Source organism: Eublepharis macularius, chromosome 4 (assembly GCF_028583425.1).
Source record: "Eublepharis macularius isolate TG4126 chromosome 4, MPM_Emac_v1.0, whole genome shotgun sequence".
Taxonomy (NCBI): domain Eukaryota; kingdom Metazoa; phylum Chordata; class Lepidosauria; order Squamata; family Eublepharidae; genus Eublepharis; species Eublepharis macularius.
In genome coordinates, this window is record NC_072793.1 from 67,930,323 (window position 1) to 67,942,957 (window position 12,635).

Consider the following 12,635-nt stretch of genomic DNA (forward strand, 5'->3'; position numbering starts at 1 on the left):
TATACTTAGGAAAGTTGATTTCAATTAACTCTGAGAAAAAAATGGGTAAGATCCCATAGCTTGAAGCCCTTAGAGAGAAAAAAGGCTCAAGAAAGACAGCAGATTCTGAAAAGAGAAATACTGAAGGCACAATAGCAAACTATTCCAACAAGAAGGTGAAAAAACTGGAGACATCTAAAGAAGCCAGTGTGGCTGCACAAGGACTCTCTGATAAGTTGAAACTTTCAAGGAAATATATAAGATACAGAGGAAAGAACAAATAACCACGGATTAATACAAAATAATAAGCCAGTCCTGAATGGGTGCTGTCAGGCAGGCTAAAGCCTGGAATAAGCTGAAGTTTCTGAAGGATGCTAAAAAACAACAATAAAGACATTTTTGAGAATGTATAGAGCAAAAAGAAAACAAGGAAGAAGTGAACTCATTGCTTGGTAAAATCTTAACAGGTGGAGCCATTTAACTTCTCTTTTGCCACAGGCTTCTCTCATAAGAAGAATTGTGTTCAACCTGGGAAAGTAAAACAAACATAAAGTATGACTTGCAACCCAAGACTAGTAGGGAGATGGAGAACATCTAGCTACTTAAATTAGTTCAAGTCTTCAAGGCTGATGAATTGGGTACTGAAGGAGCTTGCAGATGTTAGCTCTATCCTTTGCGAATTCTTGGAGAACAGGTGAGGTATTAAAAGACAGGAAATAGGGAAATGTTGTCTCAGGAAACTACGTATCAGGTTGATGATAGGTTAACCAGGTTCATCCAATAAGTCTATACTGCATTTTTTTTGCAAGATTCTTTGGTAGGATATTTTATTTTTCTGTCTTATATCTAACAGGAGATGATATATTTTTGAAATTATACCTCTGTGTTTGCCTGTATCCCATCATATTAATGTTTCAAAATATGTAAGGGGATTTTTAAGGAGTTCTTGACCTGTTTGTTTTCTATGAGATGTTTGATTTGTAAATATTTGTATCAGGGGATTTGTGTTTTAGAATCTTTTTCCAAATGTGCTTTTTCTTGTATCATACCTTTTGTTGTTATGTCTGTGAGTCTTATTTTGTTATTATTTCTCCACCAGGTAAAAGTTTTTGGATTTACCACTGGACGAAACCATTAGGTACTAATTTTGCTCTAATGAGGTCTCATGTTTTGCTCTTGCTAGTAAGGAATTGGTTATTTATAACTGAGCGTGGTCTTTCAATGTTTTTGTTCCATATACTTTCCTGTAAGTCCCCCCCCCCCCGTATATAATTGTTCTATATCTTTCCAATCGGTTTTAACAGAATTATTCAGCATCATTAAGACATTTTTGAGGTGAGTGGCCTCACAGTAAATTTTAAGGTCTGGTACATCTAGGCCTCCCATTTTCGAAGGTCTTTTTAGAGTTTTAAAATAAATTCTCATTTTTTTATTATTCCAAACAAATTTACTGGTTTTGGTTTGCCAGTTTTTGAAGGTTTTATCTGAGATTGTTAGTGGGAGGGCTCTAAATAAATACAAAAATTTAGGAAATATTAAGGACCTGATTATATTTATTCTTTATAACAGTGTGAGTTGAATTTTGTTCCAGTTTTCAAAAAGTGAAGCTAATGATCGATTTAACTCTATGTAATTAACTTTCAATAGATCTCCTAAATTGGTTAGGATTTTAACTCCCAAGTATTGCCAGCTCTGTCTTACTCACTTAAATGGACAATTGCTTTTAATAAATTATTCTGATTTGCTGTTAGATATATAGGGTATATCTCGCTCTTGTTATGGTTGATAGTAAGTCCTGACACTTTAGCAAATTCGTTGGATGCCTCTTCCAGGGATTTTAGTGAGGTGTTGGGATCTGATATGTATAGTACCATATTGTCTGTGAATAGTGGTATTTTATACTCCTTACCCCCTATGTGTATGCCTTTTATGGACACTCTAATATAATTTGCAAAGGGCTTAATTGCAATTGCAAACAGCAGTGGGGACAGTGGGGACTCTTGCCTTGTACCTCGTAAAAGTTTAATTTTTTCTGACTTAAGCCCATTAACTTTAATCTGCATAGTAAGGGATGCATATAGTAATTGAATTGCTCTGAGGAAATTTGAACCAAAGCCCATATTGCCTAGTAGCATTTGTAAATGGTCTGTTTTCAAGCAGTCAAATGCCTTTTCTATGTCTAAAGCTAATATATGTGAAGACAATTTGGGTGGGGTTTTTTTGCTGTAATTTATAATATTCAATGTTGTTATCGGTCATTTGTCATTTGGGAATGAAACCTGATGGATCTGAATTGATATAATTGGAGATTATTTTATTCATTCTTGCCGTTAGGGTTGCTGTGAAAATTTTTGTATCCTCCTGATTCAGTAATGTGATAGGGTGGTTTGAGGCAGGGTTTGTTGTATCTTTACCAGGTTCAGGTATCACTATCATGTCCATGAAGGAGGCATGATTCCTTGTTCCAATATGGAATTGCACACCTTGGTTAATGGTATAGCCAGAAGATGTGATTTTTTTTTATAATATTCTGCTGGGAAGCCCTCCATCCCCAGGGTTTTGTTGTTCTTTAAAGATTTAATAACATCTAAGGTTTCTTGCAAGGTAATAGGTTATAATATATTTCTTGTGTTCTCTTAATTTATTTTTAATGCCTATATTACTTACATATTTGCTTATTTCATTTTTGTTTGGATTATCAGATATGTATAACTTTTTATAAAATTTGGTTAAAGTTTCTAAAATTTGTTTTGATTTTATTTGGCTTTGACCATGATTGTCTCTTATAATTATCTGATTCAATAAAATTTGGTATTACTGACCTTAAAAGGGAATCAGATTCAGTAATACCAAATTTAAGTTTACCAAATTTATTCAGTAAACTTCAGAAATCACAGCTGGGCTGTTCCTTGCTATTTATTTGCTAAGGAAGAGCAAAGAAACACTGCTTGCCGCCTTTTTTAACCAGATGGATGAGGGAGTGGCCAATTTTTGCAGGAGCTCTTCTTCTCTGGCCAATGAGATTCTCAAGAAGGAGAGTGACTTTTTAAAACTGCCCTGCATGGAGTTATATTAGGCAGGCTTATCTCAAAGTAGCCTCTATTTTGCTTTGGCCTGGCGATTGAGAGATACTGCCTGCTTGCTGCTGCTGGCTATTGGCTCTCTCTCTGTGATCTGGGACTCTGACCTGCTTTGGACTGTGACTGGATCTTGATGTGGAGTGGATTCTTGCTGCTACCTGCTGAGACTTGCTGCACCTGGAGGACTTCTGCTGTCTGGTTTGAAAGTCTTTAGACTCACTGGGGTTTTTTTCTCATTTGAGGGGGGGGGGGTTGGCCTGGTGTCTGGGAGGGATAAAGTCGGAAGGGAAAAGGGTTTTTTAAATTTTCATTTTAAAAACTACTTTTTTCTGTGTGTGGGTACTTGGGGAGGGCTTCTGTGTGGGGGACTTTGGTTTGAAGTTTGTTATATTTACTGTACATTTTGCTGCTTGTTCTTCGGTGGGGGAGGTCTTTTTTGTTTTATCTTGTTGAAGGTGATCCTGTTGTGGGTGTTGTGGGTATTTTGTAGTTCAAATTAATTTTATTAAATTCACCTGTTTTCGCTGGTTGTTCTTTGGGGGGGGGGGTTGTTTTCCCTGGCTGTTGGTGCTTGGGGTGTTGTTTATAGTGTTCACTGTTTTTTGTTTGGTGTTTTCTCTTGCCATAAGTTTGGTTTGGTGTTCAATTGTTGCTAGTTCAGGATTGTTGTTCTTCTGGGGGAGTGTTTGCTGGGGTACTTGGTTCCAGTTTATCTTAAAATGGTTAAAAGGATAAAATGGTTAAGCTGCTTTGGCTCCTAAAGGAAGGTGGAGAAAGGTGAGGTATAAATGAAATAAATAAATATAGCTGTAGATGGGGGGGCAGATAAAAGGTGGGTGGGTGAGAAGGAAAGAAGGAAGCAGGGAAAAGTGAGGATATGAGCATTGCCAGTAGGAGGGAAAGAAGAAATAGAGTGGGGAGGGGGATACAGCGTAAAGTGAGATGCCACTGCAAGTTCTTGTGGGTTTCCCTCTGCACAACTGGGCCAACAGCCAGCACTGGACAACTGGGCCTGGCTTGGACAAATGGCTGGAGCTGCACAGAATTGTCCCAAGGAGAGGATGCCATGGGGAGGGAAAGCAGAACACAAGGAGGGGTGGGCAGATAAAGGTAGGTTGGCTGGTGGATGGGAAGAAGGAAGCAGGAAAGGGGGAGAACCTATGGGGGCTTTCAGTGAAGAAAAGAGGAAATAGTGGGGATTTATGATTTCTCCAAAGTCAGGTCTCGTATGCTGGGGGAAATGAGAAAATTATATCCTGATCACCTTCCAAACATGTAATATGAAATTGTTAGACTGCTCTAAATTCAGTAAGACACAGGAGGAGTGGTGGTGTTAATTCACTGGGAGGAGGGAGGAATAGCAAAAAATCTCAGGCCAGCCCTGGTGAGTTCTAAACATGAACACCTAAATCAGAACCAGTTTCCTTAACTGAATGAAACATCCTCCCTGGGCTTTAAAGGGTAACAACTTGGAATCTCAGTTATGTTATCTTTGTTTTTGAAATACTTCCTCCCAAATCTTCTATTTTAGTAAACACATGACAGAATAGAAGAAAGGGCTTAACCCAGGGAGTATGGCAGCTATTGCTGCATTTCCAGTTGTGAGGTTGTACAAGCTGCCAAAGATTGAAACTGACTCCCTGAAAGAGAACATTAATGCCGAAGGAGCTGTCATTTCAAATGCATTTCTCCTTAGGGTTCATGAGCTGTTCCAGACTGGAGGGGGGAAAGGGCACAGCTAGGTTTTGGTATATGATATCGCTAAAATGTCTGTTTCCCTGAACTGTTCCATTCAGTCTGAGGATCAGAATTGCTTTAGGTCTCTGACAATAAAATTTGGGCATTGATTTTTAGTTTGATTATAACGTTATTTAATTTATTTATTTTATTAAATTTATAACCTGCTTTCCCCTCAAGGGGGCTCAGAGCAGGTAACATCAATCAATAAAATCACAGTAAAATACGTGAAGTACATAAGCACATTTAAATATATTAAAACATGAAAAATCAGTGCATAAAAACCAGTGCAAGAGGAAGCAATTCTTCACAACAGCCCATAAACCAAACCCAATCCAGAACATCCCATGGGATGGGTGATGACATACATAATAGGTGGGTTGGCAGACAATCGAGAGGGCTACCTTCCCCACCCAGCAGGAGACCAGCAAAAAGCAGCTCCCCCAGCCCCGACTTCAACCATTTGTCTGGCGGAACATCTCTGTCTTGCAGGCCTGGAGGAAATCTTGCTGGGCCTTGGTTTCTGCAGACAGAGAGTTTCACCACAAATAATTTTTGTAAAACCAGGGCTCTCACTGCTTTGGAATGGATTGTACCATTACCTTTCTGCCTGATATGCTAGGCTTTTACTTCCATGGTTTTTTTTTTAATGAGAGGGAGTATTTAAAATGGCATCCCTCATTGACCGTCTGAAGTGGTACAGTGCTTTTTACTATCCTAGTGTTCTACCACACTAGAACATAATGCAGCAAAATGAGTGGGTCGAGTTCTAAAATAGCAGAATGAACTATTCATTGCAGATGGAGGAGAAGGTTAACTAAATAAATATCACCTTGGTTTGTGTGGAAAGGTAGCATACAAATGTTTTAAATAAATCAATGAATAAATAAATTTTATATTAAAGCAAATCTACCTAAAAAGTAAACAATCAATCTTCTGGTTTACATTATTAAAGCTAGGCTAGTTTCTGTCATGTGGATATAATATTTTTTACTTAATTTTTTAAAATGTAAGAGGACCATTCAATAATGGAATCTTCCCATTTCCAAGTGATGTGGTGCACTCTACTACATCACAGTGATTTTTCTGGGGAATCCTCTCAGCTATGCCAAATGTCTGCATTATCTGAAGTAAATTCTGCCCCATTCACTGTGGTTTAATATTCATAAATAACAGAAGGAAGTTTACAAGGTTCAGAATGTTATAACTTGAAAAAACCATAACAAATAAGAAATCTTTCCCTTATTAGAAAGACCTGAGTTTTTTAAAAGGGAAGAATACCAAACAAATAGTAGAAGCTTCCTGGTGGGATGATGGACAACACAAGAAAATGAAAGGCTTTTAGCTTGCCTTTGCTAAATGAGGTCTGATTCAGTAGATGCAACTATTTTACAAATTGTTTCAGAAAGTTGTTAGCTTTATAGGAATGAAAAACAAAAAAATAATTTCCTCCAAAATTTAAAGATTCCCCCCCCCGCCCCCCAAAAATTGTTTTTGAAAATCCAGACATTGGTTCTTGAGAAAAGAGCCAGTATATTCTTGAAAGAAAAGGAAGACTTTGATGAATTTGAAAAATGATCAGCATATATCTCTGTATGATCCAAAAATAGCAACACCCCTAGACCTTAAAAAAAGAGAAATAAATCCTGCATATAGCATGTGTATTCAATCTGCCAACTCTGGCTTGAGATACATTCCTGGAAATATGGAGGTGAGCTTTCAGTGGTCAGAGTTGTGGGAGAAGAGGGAGTTCGGCAGGGAATTTCCTCAATTAAGTCCACCCTCCAGTGCTGCCATTTTTTCCAGTGGAATTGATTGTAGTCTGAACTGTGGAGATTAGTTGTGACTCCAGGCGAACTCCAGCCCCCATCTGAAGGTCGGTAACCTTAGAAAGAGACACCTGCCATTTTTCTTCAGAAGCTACTGCTAGCTTTCTTATCAAAGAGAAGTAAAAATGACAGAGGACAGAAAAGATTAAGTTAGGGTATATATTTGTGCTTGTCTTTGAACCTCCTGTTAAACAGGTTTCAAATGAACACTGCATGTCTACATTATTACATCTCTGTTAAAAAGTCAGAATATATAAAAACTTTTACCTCACAATATTTCTCAAATTATCATATTTACAGCTCAAAGTTCAAACAATCTATCAGTGAAACAAACAGCAATATGACCACTCAAGAATTTAAGATTAAATTAAAAAGCACATTTTAAAGCAGAAAAAAATGGTCTATGACCACTAAAACATGATAATGCAGCAGCTACATAAAACAGGAAGCACTGTCCACCAGGAAGTGCTCATACCTATTTCTGCAGGTAGACTAATCAATTCTCACTGGATGCAGACATCTGGAAAGACTGGCTTTCAGACCATGCAGTTTTCCTTAAATATTAGATCTACAACTTTGTGAAACACCATACAACACATACTGGGTGGTTCTCATCATCCTTTAGAGCAAAGATGAACCTGATCTTCCCCACCCCACCCCCTTTATTGAAAAGGCATAAATGAAAGGCATCGTTAATGGTGCAAAAGGTCACAAATCCTAATGCTTTGTGTATGTGTGTCTTTTAAAGTTTTCACCTGGATACACAACAAATATAAGATTTAATAGGAGTTGACTGCATAAAATGATTTACTGCATACCTGACAACAATGGCAAGGTACAAAGCTAGCAAAGAGCACCATCTTGGAAAGCAGTTGTTATGAATGATAGAAGTTCATGCACAAGAAACCAGAATGAGATGTATATCTAATAAATTGTGGGTGCCTATTTCTATAAACTTGTGCTGGTGACAACAGAATGATCCCAGTCCTTCAGATGGTGTGCTACTTTGTAGGAGCTGCACTCTTGTGCCCCTCCCTCTCCTGGCGAGGAAACTACTTGTTGGCAGAGACTCTAGATGTTCTACTCAGCAACCTTCTACACTTAAAAAAAAAATTAAGTAAGTCATTATGAGGTTTGGTTCAGAACACCATTTTTTCTTCATATTGCTGCTGATGATTTGGACCTCATACTTCACAATTGCTACACACACTATGGAAACCATTCAATTTGGAGGCATTAAAAAATTAAAAGCATTATTGTAATGCAACTACTGCCTTTTCTGGTGTAGGTAGTGATGCAGTTCTCATTACAGGAATAATTTATGTGTTGAGAAGGAATTGAATCCTGTCAGGGTTGGCTAGCCTCTGCAGCAGTAAGCCATTAGTGTCTTGATGTATATAAACAGTACTTTTACTGGCTAAAGATAAAAGGAACAGACATGCTTTCCTCTCAGCAATCATTTATTTTTGCCAGCCTAGAGGAAAGCTTTAGAGGTGTAGTTCTTTGCTCTTTTCTCCCTTCCGAGATGCCAACTGATAGGAGACCAAAGGGCCAATCCTGCAACCCCTTTGTTTTTTGCAAGTTGATCCAGTTAAACAGAAAGTGTCCCTGAAACATTTTAAGTCACATTCCCTCAGTATTCCATCATACACCCTTCAGAATGGAACAAAACATAATTTAGAAAATTCAAAGACTCCCTTCCCAGAACAGTTGAAAGATCTCCACCAAAGCTCCTCATCCATTTGCTCTTGCCATTTTCTGCAGTGTCTTTGCACAAACAATACATTATATAAGGAGAAACATACAATTATTATTTACATAAACATTCTTCTGAACAGGTACAGGAGTCCTTCACCTTGCTTTTCACAGTGGCAAACAGCAAATGATTTACAATACACTAATCAGCAGTTGTCATGGATACCATGTAAAGCTCAGCAATGTTGTGTATGAATGTGTCCATAGTTATAGGAACTCTACATAGTTCTCTGGAATCAATCCTGTTTTTCCATTCAAAGTTCCTTCCAACCAGCCAGGCTCTTGAGATGGATGAACTGGAAAGAAAAATACAAAGTATTAATGTACAAATCTGAATTTTTAAATCAGGAGTTTTCTTTTACCTGTTTTGTTTACCTGGTAGTGGTTGTCAAACAATTTATCCACTACCATTGCCCCTCTTTATAGGTACAGTCAAGACTTTCTCCTCCAATTAAGTCTTCCTCAACCAGGAGGAGCCCCTGACATACCCAGACAATACTTGAGCAGTGTAAGACTCCAAGTAGCTTCAACCTAAACTAGCAAATGTATCACATTACTACAGCCCTATGAATCAAGACACAGATAAGAGAACAGTTCAAATCCTATTCCTAAATCAGACAACAGAAAAAGACACTACTGAAGTTTGGGCCAGATTGCCCCAAAGCTACCAGAAAGAACCAATTTATAGGTAAATCCAGATTCCTGTTTCTGTTCTTGATGCACATACAACAGTTTGCTTACTGGAATATATAAGAAAAGTTCCATTGTAGGTAATACTTGTTCTCAAAAATTCAGTCTCCTGTTGTCAGCTTTTCTCCATAAGACCAGGCATTAATCGGAGGGCAGAGAGAAAATATTCAGTCAGAAGAAAGCAGGCTAGCTGTGTGCTGCCTGAGATATCAATAATTAGAGTGACAGCTGACATTTCTCTTGCAAAGAGGTCTGTTCTCAATAATCCAAGCAAGAGAGCAATAATTGAGCGGTCGAACACCAGGTCCAGTTTAGCTGAAGTGCAGAGTGAGATAGAACGAAGTTTTGAATTGGCATGGTCCTTACAACTGGTTGTTCTAGATGCAGATACAATCAATCACCCAGCGCAACTTATTAAGACATCCTTAGCTCCGATTATTGTTCATGTTAAAGTGTCATCTCCAAAGAGAATCACTACAGAACTCTCAACGCTGCCCACCTTTAATTTCTAATTATAAACATCAGGTATTGCAGCGGCTGATCAAATCCAGAGGGGAGTCACAAAGCAAACACTTAAATGTTCAACTGGTTGCAGCAGATAAACTTGCACAGTGTCCACCGCATCTCTACAGAAGCAGGAATCATCACGCTTTGATCCCCTGTGCGTGGGCACTAACAGCAAAAAATGTGTCACCAGAAGAGTTTGCAGTCCAACAATTGGTGCTTCACAATCCACAGGCTGAGGACCACTGGTCTAAGGCAGCTTCATATTTTTGTATTATGTAACTATTCTGTAATGCTTTGGCTCACCCCTGAGTTACAAATAGTATTCAGTCAAACACAAAGCGTGCCAGAAGATGAGAGAGAAAAGAAACATCTTTTCACTTTTCAAGGCAACAGTGTGCTTGAGCACATCTGGGGTTACAATAGCAGCTACGTCTAGTGTTTCTCTATCATCCTAGTTGTTGTCTACTTACATACTAGAAAAACTTGTCCTGGTAAAAGAAGACTCTCAGATCTATGTTATAAGGTCTAATGAATTGTATTTCTATTGCTGAGTGACTTTTCATTGGTTTGTACGTCTTGCGGTGAAGGGAAAACTGCTGTTCAATAATATTCAGTAGTTACCAGCATAAGGACAGAAGGAAACTAAAGTGCTTAATTTTCATTACATTGTGCAGTTTGGTGAGCAAACTTCAAACAATCCAGTTGCAAACAAAATGTTTGTATTAAATATGGGAAATTTTCCACAGAGATTTGAATGTTGTTTTCAGATAAGTTGGCTATGAAATCTTCCACCATTCTGGTTTATACAAATGCAGAGAGAAAGAAAGGAATGGTCAACTATCCCTTGACTCCATTCTACTGGAAAGGCAAAGTGTGAATCATCTTTATTTAATTGGTTGCAATTAGGGCTGCATGTCATCAAGACTTTATCTAAGCCACCAGAGTCTGTGATCTCCATCCTAATCCACTGGCTGAGGAGGAATGAGCTGAATCTGAATACATAGCAAATCAATCTAATGCAGAACTAGATGTATCTTTCGATATTGATGGAATCAGGACCATCTGACTCTTCATAATATCATACTGTAAGATCTAGTGAAGACAAACAGAAGCCAAGGCTAACTACACTGATCTGCACTGTTTGCTAGTTGGTTTCCAGATTTAAGTCAAGGTGCTAGTTATCGCTTTTAAAGCCCTTATGGACTAGGACACTCAGACCAGAAGAACTGCTTGTTCCCAGTATATTCCATTATGGCAACACTGTTCTACAACTAGACATTGTTGGTGGTTCCATTATGGAGGCAAATGAAGCCAGTGGTTGCCTAGCCCAGAGCATTTTTAGCATAGCCCCTGTTTCGTGGAATGATCTGCCATGTGTGGTTAGGAAGGCTCTCACTCTGTTAACCTTTCAGTAATTATGCAAAGCTGAATTACCTAGATACACTTGCTTTTAAAAGTTTGGGTGTCCTGTGGCTGATTTTTTAGTACTGTGTATAATTGAACTCCAGGGTTATTTATAGTGACTTTGTGATTATTGTGTTCTGTTGTTTTAAATATCGATGTCTTATAATTGGTTAATCTCCAAATGGGGAGATGGAATAGAAATAAAATAAATAAATTTTGGAAAGAAAAAAAAAAGACCAGGCATTAATCTTATATGTTAATACACATGGCTGCTTTACATATTTCTTAAACTTGAGCTCAACTCTAAAAGGCTGTTGCTCCTCTCATGTAATGCCTTGAGAAGAGACTTGTAACCTAGGAGCATGATCTCTTTTTGATTCCTAGATAATGTGGTACTTACGACCATCTTGGTGGTGGTGGAAAGTGCCCTAAAGTCATAGCTGACTTATGGAGACCGCTGCTGAGGTTTTCAAGACAAGAGACTAACAGAGGTGGTTTGCCATTGCCTGGCTCTGCATAGTTACCCTGGTCTTCACTGGAGGTCTTCCATGCAGTTAACCAAGGCCAACTCTGCTTAGCTTTAGAGATCTGAAGAGACCAGGCTTGCCTGGGCTACCCAGATCAGGGCTATGACCATCATGTTCCTAGAGAAATCCTTAAATGAAACAAAGATGTCTTATGTCTTGAACTGCATCTGAGTAGAAGTTCAGAGATAATCTGAGACATCCTTTTCCCTTGGGTGTGAGAGATTAGGACAAAAAGGTGGGAGAAAGAACTAATGACCTATGGAACACACTGGTTTGGATCAGGGTGGGGAATGGGGTGATTATTGTTGATTCCCCACTCCTCCAGCATTTCATAGGGCATTTTCAGCTGCAGTAGGAGGGCATTACACCCAAAGACGGCCGGGGGGGGGGGGAGATCTATGACTTATGCCTTTACATATGTACCTCCCAACCCTAGTATGGGATTCCCAAGTCTGTGTATACACACATGCAGTGCTTTTTTTCTGGGGGTACACATACTCCTAAACATTTTGTGAATCTAACGGGAGAAAGTAAAAATTTTAAAATGTTGGAATTCCTGCTAAACCAACTCCAAACGTATTATGGATATTTATGTGATTTGTTAAGTTTTATGTAGCGTATGTTGGCAACAAAGATGTTTAGTTATATTTAAACTCACTAAGAGCACTGTTGGTCTTACAAAAAATGGAACGTCTTTGAGCATCAAACACGCCACTGAGATTGATGGCATAATTGGTGATCGTTAGGGTGCAGACAAATACAAAAAAGTCTTCTCTAAGCCACTTGGAGCTCTGGTAGTTGGAATCTAGCACGGTGATTGGTCAGTCTTGTTGCTTCCCCCGATGGTGGTTACCAATTTGTGTATTTGTGTACGTTTTGCGCAAAGAGTGCAAAGAGTTTGTCTATACCGAAACTCTTTGATTGTGCGCACATGTCGCTATAGAGGGGATTGGTTGGCAATACCCATAATTCTCATCACCAACAGTCTTCTGATGTCATTTCCTTTCACGGTGTTTCCTGAGTCTCAGATGGAAGCAAGTGTTTAATCTGTGAAATAGTGTGGTGTTTTACTGATGAAAGTTTGGCCTATAACCTCATTGAGTGGCAGTTTTTCAATATGAGTAGGA

The 12,635-nt window shown here is 38.6% G+C and overlaps 1 protein-coding gene across 2 annotated transcripts in view; it reads right to left on the reverse strand.

The window, feature by feature from the left end:
- Positions 1 to 6,770: 6,770 nt before the first annotated feature.
- The window catches only part of ARHGAP26 (Rho GTPase activating protein 26), a 401,231-nt gene continuing 395,366 nt past the window's right edge, over positions 6,771 to 12,635 (reverse strand). For both annotated transcript variants that reach the window (XM_054976071.1, XM_054976070.1), the window contains one exon: positions 6,771 to 8,676. In XM_054976071.1, coding sequence (XP_054832046.1) covers positions 8,588 to 8,676 — 89 coding nt within the window. In that variant the 3' untranslated portion in view covers positions 6,771 to 8,587. The remainder of the gene's footprint in view (positions 8,677 to 12,635) is intronic.